General features: G+C 46.2%; 1 protein-coding gene across 3 annotated transcripts in view; it reads right to left on the reverse strand.

The window, feature by feature from the left end:
* CCDC148 (coiled-coil domain containing 148) overlaps window positions 1-17,126 on the reverse strand; it is a 205,255-nt gene that overhangs the window by 93,549 nt on the left and 94,580 nt on the right. For all 3 annotated transcript variants that reach the window (XM_069732976.1, XM_069732978.1, XM_069732977.1), the window contains one exon: window positions 2,332-2,435. In XM_069732976.1, the coding sequence (XP_069589077.1) occupies window positions 2,332-2,435 (104 nt within the window). The remainder of the gene's footprint in view (window positions 1-2,331; window positions 2,436-17,126) is intronic.

Below are 17,126 nucleotides of genomic sequence, written 5' to 3' on the forward strand. Positions count from 1 at the left end.
GCCTCTGACCTTTCCAGCGCCTGCGCACTGCAGTACTATCCTCTGCCCTCAAGAGGGCAGAGCAAAGTACGCCTGCGCCGGAGCCGTGGCTGAAGATCAGAAGAGGACGTCTTGTAATGAAGATGGGAGGCGCCGCAGCGGACCAGAGACGCCCATCCGACCTGACCAGCAGCGGGACCGCCCCTGGGTGAGTATAATATAACGTCTTTTTCTCCTCTTTCAGGTAACATCGGGGGCTTATCTACAGCATTACAGAATGCTGTAGATAAGCCCCTGATGCCGGTGGGCTTACCTCACCCGCGATTTTCGGGGTGACAGGTTCCCTTTAATAAAAACCAAATATATTTCCATCTCACTTGTTTATTTTCACCAGGTAAACCAATATAACTGCACAAAATTTAGAATTAAACATTTCTAACATGCAAAAACAATCCCCCCCCCAAAAATTAGTGCCCAATATAGCCCCCTTTCTTTATGATGACACTCAGCAGCCTCCATCCATAGATTCTGTCAGTTGCTTGATCTGTTTACGACCAACATTGCGTGCAGCAGCCACCACAGCCTCCAGACACTGCTCCGAGAGGTGTACTGTTTTCCCTCCCTGTAGATCTCACATTTTATGAGGGACCACAGGTTCTCTATGAGGTTCAGATCAGGGGAACAAGGGGCCATGTCATTATTTTTTCTTCTTTGAGTCCTTTACTGGCCAGCCACACTGAAGTAGTTGTAGGCATGTGATGGAGCATTGTCCTGCATGAAAATCATGTTTTTCTTGAACGATACCAACTTCTTCCTGTACCGCTGCTTGAAGAAGTTGTCTTCCAGAAACTGGCAGTAGGTCTGGGAGTTGAGCTTCACTCCATCCTCAACCCGAAAAGGTCCCACAAGTTCATCTTTGATGATCCCCCCCATACCAGTCCCCACCTCCACCTTCCTGGTGACTGAGTCGGAGTGGAGCTCTTTGCCCTATACTGATCCAGCCACTGGCCCATCAAGAGTCACTCATTTCATCAGTCCATAAAACCTTTGAAAAGTCAGTCTTAAGATATTTCTTGGCCCAGTCTTGACGTTTTATCTTATGTTTCTTGTTCAGAGTTGGTCGTTTTTCAGCCTTCCCTCCCTTGGCCATGTCCCTGAGTATCGCACACCTTGTGCTTTTTGTTACTCCAGTAACGTTGCAGCTCTGAAATATGGCAAAACTGCTGGCAAATGGCATCTTGGCAGCTTCACGCTTGATTTTCCTCAATTCATGGGCAGTTATTTTGCGCCTTTTTTTGCCCAACACGCTTCTTGCGACCCTGTTAGCTATTTGCCATGAAACGCTTGACTGTTCGGTGATCACGCTTCAAAAGTTTGGCAATTTCAAGACTGCTGCATCCCTCTGCAAGACATCTCACAATTTTGGACTTTTCAGAGGCCGACAAATCGCTCTTCTGACCCTTTTTGCCAAAGGAAAGGAAGTTGCCTAATAATTAAGCACACTTTATATAGGGTTTTGATGTCAGTAGACAACACCCCTCCTCATTATAGAGATGCACATCACCTGATTTACTGAATTAGTAGTTGGCTCCCAAGCCTGAACAGCTTGGAGTAGGACAACATGTATAAAAAGTATCATGATGTGATCAAAATACAACTTGCCTAATAATTCTGCAGGCAGTGTGTGTGTGTGTGTGTGTGTGTGTGTGTGTGTATATGTATGTATGTATGTATGTATGTATGTATGTATGTATATATATATATATATACACACACACAGACACACATATAATATGATGTATCATATTACAATCAGAACTGTTTTTATTGTTCATTTCCTTTCTCTTTATTGAAAATACATGTTATACACAACAGCACAGCCAACTGTGTAAAGAAGTTACACAGGCTTTGTATCAACAAAATGGCAAAGCAATTTTTAATAAACAGTTTTTAGAAAATGATTCACTTTTACATTAAAAAAAGGAAATGAACAATGAAAACCAGTTCTAATTGTAATTTAAATACACAATAGGATCAACTCAATTAATTAAGGAGGAAAGAGTAGGGATATTTTAATCTTTATTTCTTTCTGCATTTTTCATTGTCAGTTTTCTTTTAGGATCATGTAACAGTTTCTCTTGCTGGGACACAATCCCATATACCATAAACAGGGTAGGAACTGAAATATATGTGTATAACGTGCTCATCTAAATGGTCTCCTATATGAAAAAGAATATTATTGGCTATATAAACAGAACAATTGCATCTGATGTGACTGTATCAAGCCAGAAAACAGGACAATAGAGCGGGCGGTCGGCAGCGCTGTAATTATATATTTTTTTGCTTTCTTACCTGCTTTCGCTCAGCCGCTGTTTCTCTTTCCACCACACCTGTGTGTGCTGCTTTATTAGCATTTGGTCTTTTGTTATTTTAGACGCATGCTGAATTTTCTTGACCTGGTATGAAAAAAACAAAAATAATAATAATCCTTATGGAAATGTGAATGACGTTAAAATGGCTGTTAACTATTAGTCTGGTAAATGTTACGTTCAGGTGTCCACAGCCGCGCGGCAGCGAAGTGTTCAGAACCACTACTGACAGCAACAAGGTGCATGTTGGATTATATAAGCATCTACGCTGCTTTAATCGCTTATCATTAGATAAAAGAGGATTTTTATAGCGATGGTTCGTGATCCAGATGTATTGTTTCTGACAATAACAGGACAGCGCACAAGTTGCAACGTGTGTGTTAGCGGCGGATAAAAGCAAAAAAACAATAATATATCACGTTTTGTACAACTTTGTAATACATGGAATGAGTTTATTTAGGAAATCAACAGAGATGCAGGCAACGTTGACATCCGCCTAAATCCTTCATTGCCATTTAGGCTAAATACAAAAAACCTCACCATACTGGAGCGACATCGGGTGTGGAAGGTTCGCTCGTGTCTGGAAGGTTCGCTCGTGTCTGGAAGGTTCGCTCGTGTCTGGATGGTTCGCTCGTGTCTGGAAGGTTCGCTCGTGTCTGGATGGTTCGCTCGTGTCTGGATGGTTCGCTCGTGTCTGGATGGTTCGCTCGTGTCTGGAAGGTTCGCTCGTGTCTGGAAGGTTCGCTCGTGTCTGGAAGGTTCGCTCGTGTCTGGAAGGTTCGCTCGTGTCTGGAAGGTTCGCTCGTGTCTGGAAGGTTCGCTCGTGTCTGGAAGGTTCGCTCGTGTCTGGAAGGTTCGCTCGTGTCTGGAAGGTTCGCTCGTGTCTGGAAGGTTCGCTCGTGTCTGGATGGTTCGCTCGTGTCTGGAAGGTTCGCTCGTGTCTGGATGGTTCGCTCGTGTCTGGATGGTTCGCTCGTGTCTGGAAGGTTCGCTCGTGTCTGGAAGGTTCGCTCGTGTCTGGAAGGTTCGCTCGTGTTTGGAAGGTTCGCTCGTGTCTGGAAGGTTCGCTCGTGTCTGGAAGGTTCGCTCGTGTCTGGAAGGTTCGCTCGTGTCTGGAAGGTTCGCTCGTGTCTGGATGGTTCGCTCGTGTCTAGAAGGTTCGCTCGTGTCTGGAAGGTTCGCTCGTGTCTGGAAGGTTCGCTCGTGTCTGGATGGTTCGCTCGTGTCTGGATGGTTCGCTCGTGTCTGGATGGTTCGCTCGTGTCTGGAAGGTTCGCTCGTGTCTGGATGGTTCGCTCGTGTCTGGATGGTTCGCTCGTGTCTGGATGGTTCGCTCGTGTCTGGATGGTTCGCTCGTGTCTGGATGGTTCGCTCGTGTCTGGAAGGTTCGCTCGTGTCTGGATGGTTCGCTCGTGTCTGGATGGTTCGCTCGTGTCTGGATGGTTCGCTCGTGTCTGGGAGGTTCGCTCGTGTCTGGGAGGTTCGCTCGTGTCTGGAAGGTTCGCTCGTGTCTGGAAGGTTCGCTCGTGTCTAGAAGGTTCGCTCGTGTCTGGAAGGTTCACTCGTGTCTGGATGGTTCGCTCGTGTCTGGAAGGTTCGCTCGTGTCTGGAAGGTTCGCTCGTGTCTGGATGGTTCGCTCGTGTCTGGAGCAGCTGCCTTGGTCATTTCCAGATGCAGGACTGAGAAATGACCAAGTTCTTTCTTGAAAAAGTGTCGGACAGCCTACTTGGCTGTTTTTGTGAGCCTGACCACTAGTGACTGCCTCATAGGGACCAATATTCCCATCTCAGCCACGGACTTCCAGTTCCTCGGCTTCATGCTGTATTCCCTAGCTAGCCACACCCTCCTCTGGCTGATTGACAGGTCGTTTGCCTTGGTCCAGGGGGGAGGCGCTATGAAGGGAACACTGAGTGAGGCCAAGTATCTGGAAGTGCGTAGACCCGCCCTAATGCACTTCCAGACACACGCATACTAAACTTAAATCCATGATTTCGCGCAGCTTTTCTTTGCGGTCATACAAGGATCAGCTGGGTTATGTTTTAATGGCCTTCTCGTATAAATACGGTTTTAGAAATTTATGCAGGTTCCCTTTAAGTCTCGTTTTGAGAAGATATTTTTATATTCAGCGTTAAAAAAGGTGTACTTTACCAGATTATAGAATTAGAGAAGAAAACAGTAAGCACAAAAACGCAATAGGTTCTTATCTGGATAATAAGTAGGGAAAATTATTATTATTATTATAAAATGTGGGCACTCGTGCTCACCTGGTTGGGGAGCAGACCTACGGTACTGAAAGTGGAAAGTGCTGGAATCTAATGGGTTAAAACTGTGCAGCCATCGGAGGGATGATGAGGAGACAGGAATCCAAAATCACGGTGGATTGTCCTGATGAAGAACTTGGAAACTTCGAAACGTGTTGACCAATAAACCCCAAGCTCAAGCCATGAACACATTAATCTAGTTTAGCTTAAAGGGATTTGATAAGGACTAACACTGTCAATCCATGACCTACCCTTAAGATTTGGGAGTGAACGTCTGGCACCCCAACCCATCAGCTATTAACGGGTTCTGCAGCTGCCAGAAGTACACAGTGTACTGCTCTCCATACACCATGTAGTGGCCATTCTCAGGTACTGCAGCTAGGCTGCCATCTATTTCAACAGGAGTTGTAGTACCCAAAAATGACCACTACACGGTGCACAGCGCTGTGGAGTTTGTCTTTGTACACTGTGTACTTTTGGCAGGCACAGGACTTACTAACAGTTGATTGGTGGAAGCGCTATATAGGCCGGACCCCCACCAATCTTATCATTCATATATTACTCTTGGACAACTCCTCTAAGGTTATAACTAAGAAGCAGCATTCATTAAAGATCGGGTTTATCAATCCAGCACTACAGCGTTTACCACCGGGTCTAGGAAGGTATATAGAGCAGTGAGTTGCTGCTTCCAAAAAAGCTTCAATGAGCAACCAAAAAGGGAGTGTGCTGCCTCTATAGCAAAATCTCTGTACGGCAGAGATGTCTACATGACCATATGTTGAGTCTGTCGGAAAAAAAAAAATACTAAGGGTATGTGCACACGTATTTCTTAGGGCTGCGGATTTTTCCGCAGTGGATTTTAAAAATCTGCTGGCAAAAGGCACTGCGATTTTACGCGGATTTTATGCGGATTTTGTGCGGATTCCACCTGCGGATTTACACCTGCAGATTCCTATTATGGAACAGGTGTAAACCGCTGCGGAATCCGCACAAAGAATTGACATGCTGCGGAATAAACAATGCAGCGTTTCTGCGCGTTTTTTTTCTGCTGCATGAGCACTGCGGATTCTGTTTTCCATACGTTTACATGGTACTGTAAACTCATGGATAACTGCTGCGGACCCGCAGCAAAATCCGCAACGTGTGCACATAGCCTAAGGGTATGTTCACACTAGACATTGCTAAGCGTTTTTTTTTCTGCAGCAAAACCTGCTCTCTTGGCAGGAAAGAAGCTGAAGGGAAAAAAAAAGCAGATTTTCCTTGTTTGTTTTTTTTTGTGCATTTTTTTCCTGCTATTTTTGTCTCTCGTGCATGCTGATAAAGTTTAGCGCAAACAAAAAAAATCTCATTCTATTTAATCGGGTTTCAGCACAAAAACACGTCGCAAAACCTGATACCTGCGTGATGGGTGAAAAACGCAGGAAAATCGCTGAAAGACTTGATATGCTCTAATGTGCAAAAAAAAAAAAATACTGATGACAAGAAAAGAAATAACAAGGTGCATTCAAGAGATTTCTGCTGGTACGGTAAAATACAGCTGAAAATGTTCATTAAACGTACAGTGGGGCAAAAAAGTATTTAGTCAGTCAGCAATAGTGCAAGTTCCACCACTTAAAAAGATGAGAGGCGTCTGTAATTTACATCATAGGTAGACCTCAACTATGGGAGACAAACTGAGAAAAAAAAATCCAGAAATTCACATTGTCTGTTTTTTTAACATTTTATTTGCATATTATGGTGGAAAATAAGTATTTGGTCAGAAACAAAATTTCATCTCAATACTTTGTAATATATCCTTTGTTGGCAATGACAGAGGTCAAACGTTTTCTGTAAGTCTTCACAAGGTTGCCACACACTGTTGTTGGTATGTTGGCCCATTCCTCCATGCAGATCTCCTCTAGAGCAGTGATGTTTTTGGCTTTTCGCTTGGCAACACGGACTTTCAACTCCCTCCAAAGGTTTTCTATAGGGTTGAGATCTGGAGACTGGCTAGGCCACTCCAGGACCTTGAAATGCTTTTTACAAAGCCACTCCTTCGTTGCCCTGGTGGTGTGCTTTGGATCATTGTCATGTTGAAAGACCCAGCCACGTTTCATCTTCAATGCCCTTGCTGATGGAAGGAGGTTTGCACTCAAAATCTCACGATACATGGCCCCATTCATTCTTTCATGTACCCGGATCAGTCGTCCTGGCCCCTTTGCAGAGAAACAACCCCAAAGCATGATGTTTCCACCACCATGTTTTACAGTAGGTATGGTGTTTGATGGATGCAACTCAGTATTCTTTTTCCTCCAAACACGACAAGTTGTGTTTCTACCAAACAGTTCCAGTTTGGTTTCATCAGACCATAGGACATTCTCCCAAAACTCCTCTGGATCATCCAAATGCTCTCTAGCAAACTTCAGACGGGCCCCGACATGTACTGGCTTAAGCAGTGGGACACGTCTGGCACTGCAGGATCTGAGTCCATGGTGGCGTAGTGTGTTACTTATGGTAGGCCTTGTTACATTGGTCCCAGCTCTCTGCAGTTCATTCACTAGGTCCCCCCGCGTGGTTCTGGGATTTTTGCTCACCGTTCTTGTGATCATTCTGACCCCATGGGGTGGGATTTTGCGTGGAGCCCCAGATCGAGGGAGATTATCAGTGGTCTTGTATGTCTTCCATTTTCTAATTATTGCTCCCACTGTTGATTTCTTCACTCCAAGCTGGTTGGCTATTGCAGATTCAGTCTTCCCAGCCTGGTGCAGGGCTACAATTTTGTTTCTGGTGTCCTTTGACAGCTCTTTGGTCTTCACCATAGTGGAGTTTGGAGTCAGACTGTTTGAGGGTGTGCACAGGTGTCTTTTTATACTGATAACAAGTTTAAACAGGTGCCATTACTACAGGTAATGAGTGGAGGAAAGAGGAGACTCTTAAAGAAGAAGTTACAGGTCTGTGAGAGCCAGAAATCTTGATTGTTTGTTTCTGACCAAATACTTATTTTCCACCATAATATGCAAAAAAAATGATAAAAAAACAGACAATGTGATTTTCTGGATTTTTTTTTCTCAGTTTGTCTCCCATAGTTGAGGTCTACCTATGATGTAAATTACAGACGCCTCTCATCTTTTTAAGTGGTGGAACTTGCACTATTGCTGACTGACCAAATACTTTTTTGCCCCACTGTATTAAGAAAAAAAAAATGATGAAAAAACCCCTAGTGTGAACATAGCCCAATAGTGTGGAGTCATAGGAACCCCGTGTGCCTCGTTAGTCAACATACTGTCATTTACAAGAGTCTTTAGATCGCGATATTTCACGAGAAGGCGGAAATTCGCTTTCAAATCTCTTCCTGCTTGATAACCGCAGTCCTCGCACATTCCCTTTAAATAAATGAGACTGTTTATATCCTCAACAAATCCCCTATAGTATTATCGCTGGGTGTGTAATTAATCAGTCGGCACCATGCACACCATCAATAATCCAGCCTTATGCTCGGTAAGTACAGTGCTTAGATTTCTACGCTGCCTATATCCTTTATCTGTCAGATACAATTAAGCAGCCAAGGAGCGACTCCTGCTATTGGCAGCATGTCTGTATTTCAATCTCACAAGCAGAAAGGCAAGGAATAAAGATTGTGATCTCGCCACGTGGGCATTACTGGGATTAGTCTTGCAACGAGGACAAAGTCATCCCAACAGAGAGATCCTGAGATTTGTGCTTTGGTGATCGGCACCGGAGTACGGCTCATTTGTCTCTGTAGAGCTCCCAAGTGTCCTGATGTTAAATTCTTCGATTTAAAAGTTTTTTTTATATATAAAATGTCTGATAGCGCCATAAACATAACCATCACATCACATACTCTTCTTGTTCCGATGGTTAGCACAGATAGAATATTAATATAACTGAAATACCACTTATGACAAATCAAAATTTAGACAAAAGAACCCAAAAATTACTATTCACCATGAACCACAGGTACTCCAATTGTCCTGAAAAGACGTGTGTAACACTCTGAAGTCTCCTAGGACTGTATACAACTCCTTTCAAGCTCATTAAGGTAAACTCAGCCTTAGTTCTCAAAGTGACCTCAACATACATGACTATGGGTAAAAGGATTACAGCTGTTCTTCACAGTCTATACAGCATATCTAGAAATTTTGAGCTTAAAGAAAATTCAGAGTTTAAAGACCATAAATATCAGAACTTAATAAAAGGACCGTATTTCTGGAACTGCATTGCTGATTAAAAAATAAAAATATTCAGGAAAGTAGCAGGAACAAGAGCAAAAACTGGCCAGTTTTGACCTGGTGACAAGTCTTCTTCGATAGTGTCCTGTGTGGTTGGAGTGTAGGACCTCCCCAGTGGTGGATGCACATGCTCCATAGCTTCGCGGTTCTGTTCCTCCACATGCTACAGAAGTCAAAAAGGTCACTACTACATAGTAACGGGAGATGACCTACCGCATGTGACGTAGAGGTAACAAAAGATTAGAAAGTGATATACATAAATGTAGACAAATACATAGACCTATAGATAGATCTGAAGTACATAGATGACAGAAGACCGTAGATAAATAGAAGGCAGACAATAAATACATAGATGGGACATTGGCTATTTATTGGTGGGACTGCGGAGGCGGTGTGTTACCATGTGCTCTGCAGGGGTGGGGAGTAATACAGGAGAGGAGGAGTTAGCAGAAGCAGACTACAATGACCTACTGGGAAATTCCATTGTTTCCAGGTCACATAGGAGAAGCTACTGCCCGACCACAGGAAGAGAACAGACCATGATTGCAAAGGAGCGATGGGGCTTAAAATTATATTGGAGAGTATTGGTTCTTTTGCATTCATATGGTTAAAGTAATGATGTATTACTCTAGAGATTTCTATTTCAGTTCCCGTTAACCTCTTTATCTTCAGACACCTGACTTAGGTCTGTCACGAGCAGTAGAGGATCCCATCAGACAATAGTACAAAAACCTTTCTACTAATTAAATCTGCTCATATTCTTGGCAGATATATGCAGACAAAGTGTGACTAATTTTCTATAACTTTCTACATCTCAGAACGAGCTTTCCCCAAACCCCCGGTCTCAGATGAGTATCAGCTTGTTTGCTCAACCATGGTTGATGAAGAGGATAACGAGCCATCGTGGATCACATCCATGTTTCTCCTAAATCAATTCATAACCATCAATGAATACTCTGTGCCTCTTGGTACTTCTGCTATAATATAAGCATTCATCGTAAGTGATCTTAAGGCCCCCACACACAGACTGTCAGCTGAACCCACCGTTATCGATGTCTAACGTACATGGGCGCACAGTACAACTGATTGTCGGGAGAGATATCGATCGGCCATGTCCAAGTTTGGACTGCAGATTGCGTTGTTTTCCCAAACGTTAATGGACGGCCAACGTGTCAGTTGGCAGATTTCTCATAGAAAACACAGGAGCGCTTGGCCGAGAGAGAGCTCCTGTGTAGGGGAGAGATGGCTGAGATTGCTATCAGCCAAAGCATCGTTCCGCCGACAGCCTCCAATGTGTATGGCCGGCTTTTAGGTGCACCTGAAGGCCAGGAACTCCCCTTGGGATATGTCCATAGAACATACTCATCCGGTTACTCCAGGTCATGCTTGAGGGCCAACTCCTGGTCATTCCTGAGTGCTCTCCACCTTGCTAATGGACTGTCCACCATAGAGACAATTCTGCTCTGAATATATTCGTCTTTCCAAAGCTCGGAATTCTTTCCCCTAGTAATGGCAGCCATGTAGTCAGCAGTTATTTTGCTCCACTGAAAGCATGAGATTTATTTGGTAGCTGCCCTGCTAATCTATAACTGTACCGAGCCTTTGTTCCTCGGAATTAGAAGCCCATTTCTATAACAATTATAGCTGCAGGTGGTAAAGCTGCGGTATAAAGAGACGAGCGCTGCAGCCTGGCATCAGGGTTAATGCAGTTTATTTTTACAATAACACATGTCACAGATCAAAATGTCCAGAAAATCTAGCCAGGGTCCACAAGTCATCGAAGCCCCGCTCGTTGACATGTACAAAGAACAGATGAATACATTTAGGCTCCGGCTCAGCATCTTGAGAGGGATCAGGACCCAGGACAAATTTAAGATCCTCCTAAAATGAGAAAACATGGTCTGGAAAACATGGTCTTATCCTGAAACATTCCTCACCGCAGCAAAGGGACTTGTTTTTCTTCATTTTACCCTCTTGGATCCTCGGTGGGCTGTTTTCATCTTTCCCTAAAATCATTTTGTCTTATTTTTCTGCTTTAGAGTAAATCCCAGAGGCTCATATGGATGCATTCATTCATTAATTCATTCATTCATTAATTCAGGTGCAGTCGCAATTGTAGTTCCCTTCGATACATCGTCTATTTCTCCAAACCGAAAAATAATTGCTCCCTTCACACCTGACACAGGTAAATGCAGTACAATTCGTCCGGCTCAATGTAACCTTTACTTGCTGTGAGACTATCTGCCATCGGGTCCATCAAATAAATGAAGCGCGCAGGAACTCGGCAGCTCTGCGCTATCTTAGGCGCACTTACTTATGCTCAGGTATTTTCTTTTTTTTCTCATTTTTACGGCACCGCGATGAAATAGTCGCCGTGGTAAGCCAAGAGCTTCCAGTTTTTCATCCTGTAATTTCACGACAGCGGTCAACAGCGATACAGATCTGCATATCAATCCTAAATATTAACCAAAGGAATGTAATAATAAAAGGTGCAAGGGTTGTGATCGCATCCAGTGCTGGAGCCCGGGGGCCCAAAAAAGTCCTACTGGCCCATAAATGATTAAAGAGCTGCGATGGTTAAGGAGATCTTTGCACTGGGGCCCATGAGCGTCATGATTGTCCCGGTCTACGTTGTTACTTTTGTGATAATAGGTGAATCGCGGGCACAGGGTTGCATCCGCTGACACCAAAGAACATTGCTCTTGACATTCAGAATGGAGACAGACACTTCGAGACGGGTGATTTCTTATACGTCTTAGATTAGCTTTGGTGCCTCAATGACTTGTGTGCTGGACACGTATTATTTTTAGTTCTGATGCGTTGACTATAGATTTAAAATGGCTGTCCAATGATTTGGGGTTTTTTTTAAATTGCTTTTTAGTAATGAATTATTAGGAAAAAAAAAAAAAACAGTCACCTGTTACCACCTCCACAGATCCAGCACAGGCTAGCACCAAATCCAGAAGGATGCCTGCACTGGGCGAATGTTACAGGACCGCTGCAACCTATGACTGGCTGCAGCGGTAAAGTGACTGAAAGAATGCATCATAAGACATTAATTTTTATATATATTTATTTATAACCATCTGCAAACAAGATAAGAATCAGTAACATACATAGCAAGACATTAATTTTTTAACAATCCATGCCTGCAAATTTTTTTTGTCAGACAACCTCTTTAAAGAGAAAGGCTCCATAGGGTAAAAGTTGTTTTTTTTTTTAAAAAACAGAAATCACTCAAACTTATGATATAGGAAGTCACATGCTGACAAAGCTTAAAGGGGTATTCCCATGTCCAAGATCCTATCCCAATATGTAGTAAGTGGAATAATAAGAATGTTAGAAAATACCTCCAATTAGAAATGTAGTATAGTTCTTCTGATTCGTTATGTCTCTTTTCTCATGTGCAGGGCATTGCAGTAGCTTAGATACAGGGGCGAATTATCAGAGGGTCAATATGGGCGGTAGCCCAGGGCCCAGTGGTCTGGGGGGGCCCTGGGCTACTGCACAGATTGACCCTCTGATAATTATCTGTGAATTGCCGGCGGCCGCCACCGGCATTTATGTGCCCCCCCACCGTAGCCGGTGGGCAGAGAGAGGGGGCCCGCATCGGGATCCTTCTCATCTGCTCACCGGGCCCCTTGCAGCGCTGCGGCGGTTTCCTATTGACGTGCGGGCGCGCTCCCGCACGTCAATAGTTAACAACAGCCGCAATTGGAGGCTGGCGGCTGATGTCGGCCGCAGGCGCACACGTCTGGCAAGTGTGCTCTGCTGCAGGGAGCTCACCGCCTGGAGCGCGGACAGGTGAGACTGCTTGTTTTTTTTTTGTTTTGTTTTTTTTTATAACGGAGGACACTGGGGCAATGCTGGAGGACACCGGGGCAGATGGCTGGAGGACACCGGGGCAGATGGCTGGAGGACACTGGGGCAATGCTGGAGGACACTGGGGCAATGCTGGAGGACACCGGGACAGATTGCTGGAGGACACCGGGGCAGATGGCTGGAGGACACTGGGGCAGATGGCTGGAGGACACTGGGGCATATGGCTGGAGGACACTGGGGCAGATGGCTGGAGGACACTGGGGCAATGCTGGAGGACACTGGGGCAGATTGCTGGAGGACACTGGGGCAGATTGCTGGGGGACACTGGGGCAGATTGCTGGAGGACACTGGGGCAGATGGCTGGAGGACACCGGGGCAATGCTGGAGGACACTGGGGCAGATGGCTGGAGGACACTGGGGCAGATGGCTGGAGGACACTGGGGCAATGCTGGGGGACACTGGGGCAGATTGCTGGAGGACACTGGGGCAGATGGCTGGAGGACACTGGAGCAATGCTGGAGGACACTGGGGCAGATGGCTGGAGGACACTGGGGCAGATGGCTGGAGGACACTGGGGCAATGCTGGAGGACACTGGGGCAGATTGCTGGAGGACACTGGGGCAGATTGCTGGGGGACACTGGGGAAGATTGCTGGAGGACACTGGGGCAGATGGCTGGAGGACACTGGAGCAATGCTGGAGGACACTGGGGCAGATGGCTGGAGGACACTGGGGAAGATGGCTGGAGGACACTGGGGCAGATGGCTGGAGGACACTGGAGCAATGCTGGAGGACACTGGGGCAGATGGCTGCAGGACACTGGGGCAGATGGCTGGAGGACACTGGGGCAATGCTGGAGGACACTGGGGCAGATTGCTGGGGGACACTGGGGCAGATTGCTGGAGGACACTGGGGCAATGCTGGAGGACACTGGGGCAGATTGCTGGGGGACACTGGGGCAGATTGCTGGAGGACACTGGGGCAGATGGCTGGAGGACACTGGAGCAGATGGCTGGAGGACACTGGGGCAATGCTGGAGGACACTGGGGCAATGCTGGAGGACACTGGGGCAGATGGCTGGAGGACACTGGGGCAGATGGCTGGAGGACACCGGGGCAGATGGCTGGAGGACACTGGGGCAATGCTGGAGGACACTGGGGCAATGCTGCTTGTTTTTTTTTTGTTTTGTTTTTTTTTATAACGGAGGACACTGGGGCAATGCTGGAGGACACTGGGGAAGATTGCTGGAGGACACTGGGGCAGATGGCTGGAGGACACTGGAGCAATGCTGGAGGACACTGGGGCAGATGGCTGGAGGACACTGGGGAAGATGGCTGGAGGACACTGGGGCAGATGGCTGGAGGACACTGGAGCAATGCTGGAGGACACTGGGGCAGATGGCTGCAGGACACTGGGGCAGATGGCTGGAGGACACTGGGGCAATGCTGGAGGACACTGGGGCAGATTGCTGGGGGACACTGGGGCAGATTGCTGGAGGACACTGGGGCAATGCTGGAGGACACTGGGGCAGATTGCTGGGGGACACTGGGGCAGATTGCTGGAGGACACTGGGGCAGATGGCTGGAGGACACTGGAGCAGATGGCTGGAGGACACTGGGGCAATGCTGGAGGACACTGGGGCAATGCTGGAGGACACTGGGGCAGATGGCTGGAGGACACTGGGGCAGATGGCTGGAGGACACTGGGGCAGATGGCTGGACACACTGGGGGTAATATGCTGGACATACTGGGGCAGATTGCTGGACACACTGGGGCAGATTGCTGGACACACTGTCTGGGGGCAATGCTGGACACTGGGGCAGATTGCTGGACACTGGGGCAATATGCTGGACATACTGGGGCAGATTGCTGGACACACTGGGGGCAGGACTGGAGGCATGGGCAGAATGTAGACACGGGGCATGATTGGAGACACGGGGCAGAATGAAAGACATGGGGCAGGATTGGATCATGGGGCAGGATGTGGAGACATATGGGGCAGGATGTGGAGATCATATGGGGTAGAATGGATACTCATGAGTGCAGGATGCGAGAACATATGGCTGGAGCCAGGAATGAGACACGGGCCAGGATGTGGAATATTATTACCATAGGGGCTAATTAAGGGATTTTATTACTGCAGTGTTGTATTTATTTTATTTTTTGAGGATACTGTTTTAAATGGGGGTCGGTCCTGTTACTGTGCAGAGTGACACTATATCGCCTTTTTTTCTTCATGTGGTGTAATGTAGAAGTTGTGAAAAATTAAGTAATGTGTTCTACAAGCGGAGCTCGAGATAACTGTGTTATTTCCTGCAGAAACGAGTCCTGGCTGGAAGGAATGATGGCGGTCTGTGCTGTATGAAAGATGAAGGACTTCACCTAGAGACGTCACTGGTGAGTCAGTGTTACCTATACACTGACACTATACACTGTATACTATATAGAGGTCCTGTGTATAATGTCACCAGTGATCTCTGTATTACCTCTACACAGACACTGCATACTAAGTACAGATCTCCTGTGAATACTGGCACTTATGGTGATAGTATTGTGTTGTTGTTTTTTACTGATCAGTATTGTAGTATTCAGTCACTATGTGGTGGTAATATGTGGTCTGGAAATGGTGTTGTGGTATTTGTCCCTTGTATGTGATATTTGGTCACCAAGTGGTGGTAATATGTGGTCTTGACATGGTGCGGTGGTATTTGTTCCTTGTATGTGATATTATTCGATCACTGTGGTTGTAATTTGTGGTCTGGTCATGCGGTGGTATTTGTTCCTTGTATGTGATATTATTGGTCAAAATATACCTAAATTGTATTGCAGATTCTACCAAATATTTAATAGGTTACAGTAGAGTAGGGCCCGGCCATTTTTCTGGAATATTCTGGTTCGGGTATATCATGACCCCCGTCACATGATCCCCGTGACATGACCCCCGTCACATGGGGGGGGGGGCCCACAGTGTCTGAACAGCCCGGGGCCCTGGCTACCCTTAATCCACCCCTGCCATCCCTTACCCACCTCTTCAACCTATCACTAACTTCTGGCACCTTTCCTTCTGCTTTCAAACATGCCACAATGACGCCTATCCTTAAAAAGCCAACCCTCGATCCAGCTGCTATGTCCAGCCCAATATCGCTGCTCCCATTCGCTTCCAAACTCCTGGAGCGTCCATGCTGAAATTTCCTCCCACCTCTCATCTAACTTGCTCTTTGACAATCTACAATCTGGTTTCCTGTTATGTTTGCTAATGAAAGGTGTTATGAAGGCAATCCAGAGACACAGTGTGCCTAGCGATCAGAGCGCACACAGTGATCTGACCAATACCCAAAAACAAAAGAACGAGCTCTGAGACGTGGAAACTCTGTAGACTGCACACCTGATCCTATCCTAAACACAACTAAAAGCGGCTGTGGATTGCGCCTAACAACTACCTATGCAACTCGGCACAGCCTAAGAAACTAGCTAGCCTGAAGATAGAAAAATAGGCCTGACTTGCCCCAGAGAAATACCCCAAAGGAAAAGGCAGCCCCCCACATATAATGACTGTGAGTAAGATAAAAAGACAAAACGTAGGGATGAAATAGATTCAGCAAAGTGGGGCCCGATATTCTAGACAGAGCGAGGACAGTAAAGCGAACTTTGCAGTCTACAAAAAACCCTAAAGCGAAAACCACGCAAAGGGGGCAAAAATGACCCACCGTGCCGAACTAACGGCACGGCGGTACACCCTTTGCTTCTCAGAGCTTCCAGCAAAACAAAAGACAAGCTGGACAGAAAAAAGGCAACAAAAAAACAAAAAAGCACTTAGCTATACAGAGCAGCAGGTCACAGGAACACTCAGGAGAAGCTCAGATCCAACACTGGAACATTGACAAGGAGCCAGGATAGCAGCATCAGGTGGAGTTAAGTAACGAAGCAGCTAACGAGCTCACCAGAACACCTGAGGGAGGAAGCTCAGAAGCTGCAGTACCACTTGTGACCACAGGAGTGAATTCAGCCACAGAATTCACAACAGTACCCCCCCCTTGAGGAGGGGTCACCGAACCCTCACCAGAGCCCCCAGGCCGACCAGGATGAGCCGCATGAAAGGCACGAACAAGATCGGGAGCATGAACATCAGAGGCAAAAACCCAGGAATTATCTTCCTGAGCATAACCCTTCCATTTAACCAGATACTGGAGTTTCCGTCTAGAAACACGAGAATCCAAAATCTTCTCCACAATATACTCCAATTCCCCCTCCACCAAAACCGGGGCAGGAGGCTCAACAGATGGAACCATAGGTGCCACGTATCTCCGCAACAACGACCTATGGAATACATTATGTATGGAAAAGGAGTCTGGGAGGGTCAGACGAAAAGCCACAGGATTGAGAACCTCAGAAATCCTATACGGACCAATAAAACGAGGTTTAAATTTAGGAGAGGAAACCTTCATAGGAATATGACGAGAAGATAA

The sequence above is a fragment of the Ranitomeya imitator genome, chromosome 7 (genome assembly GCF_032444005.1).
Source record: "Ranitomeya imitator isolate aRanImi1 chromosome 7, aRanImi1.pri, whole genome shotgun sequence".
NCBI classification, from domain to species: domain Eukaryota; kingdom Metazoa; phylum Chordata; class Amphibia; order Anura; family Dendrobatidae; genus Ranitomeya; species Ranitomeya imitator.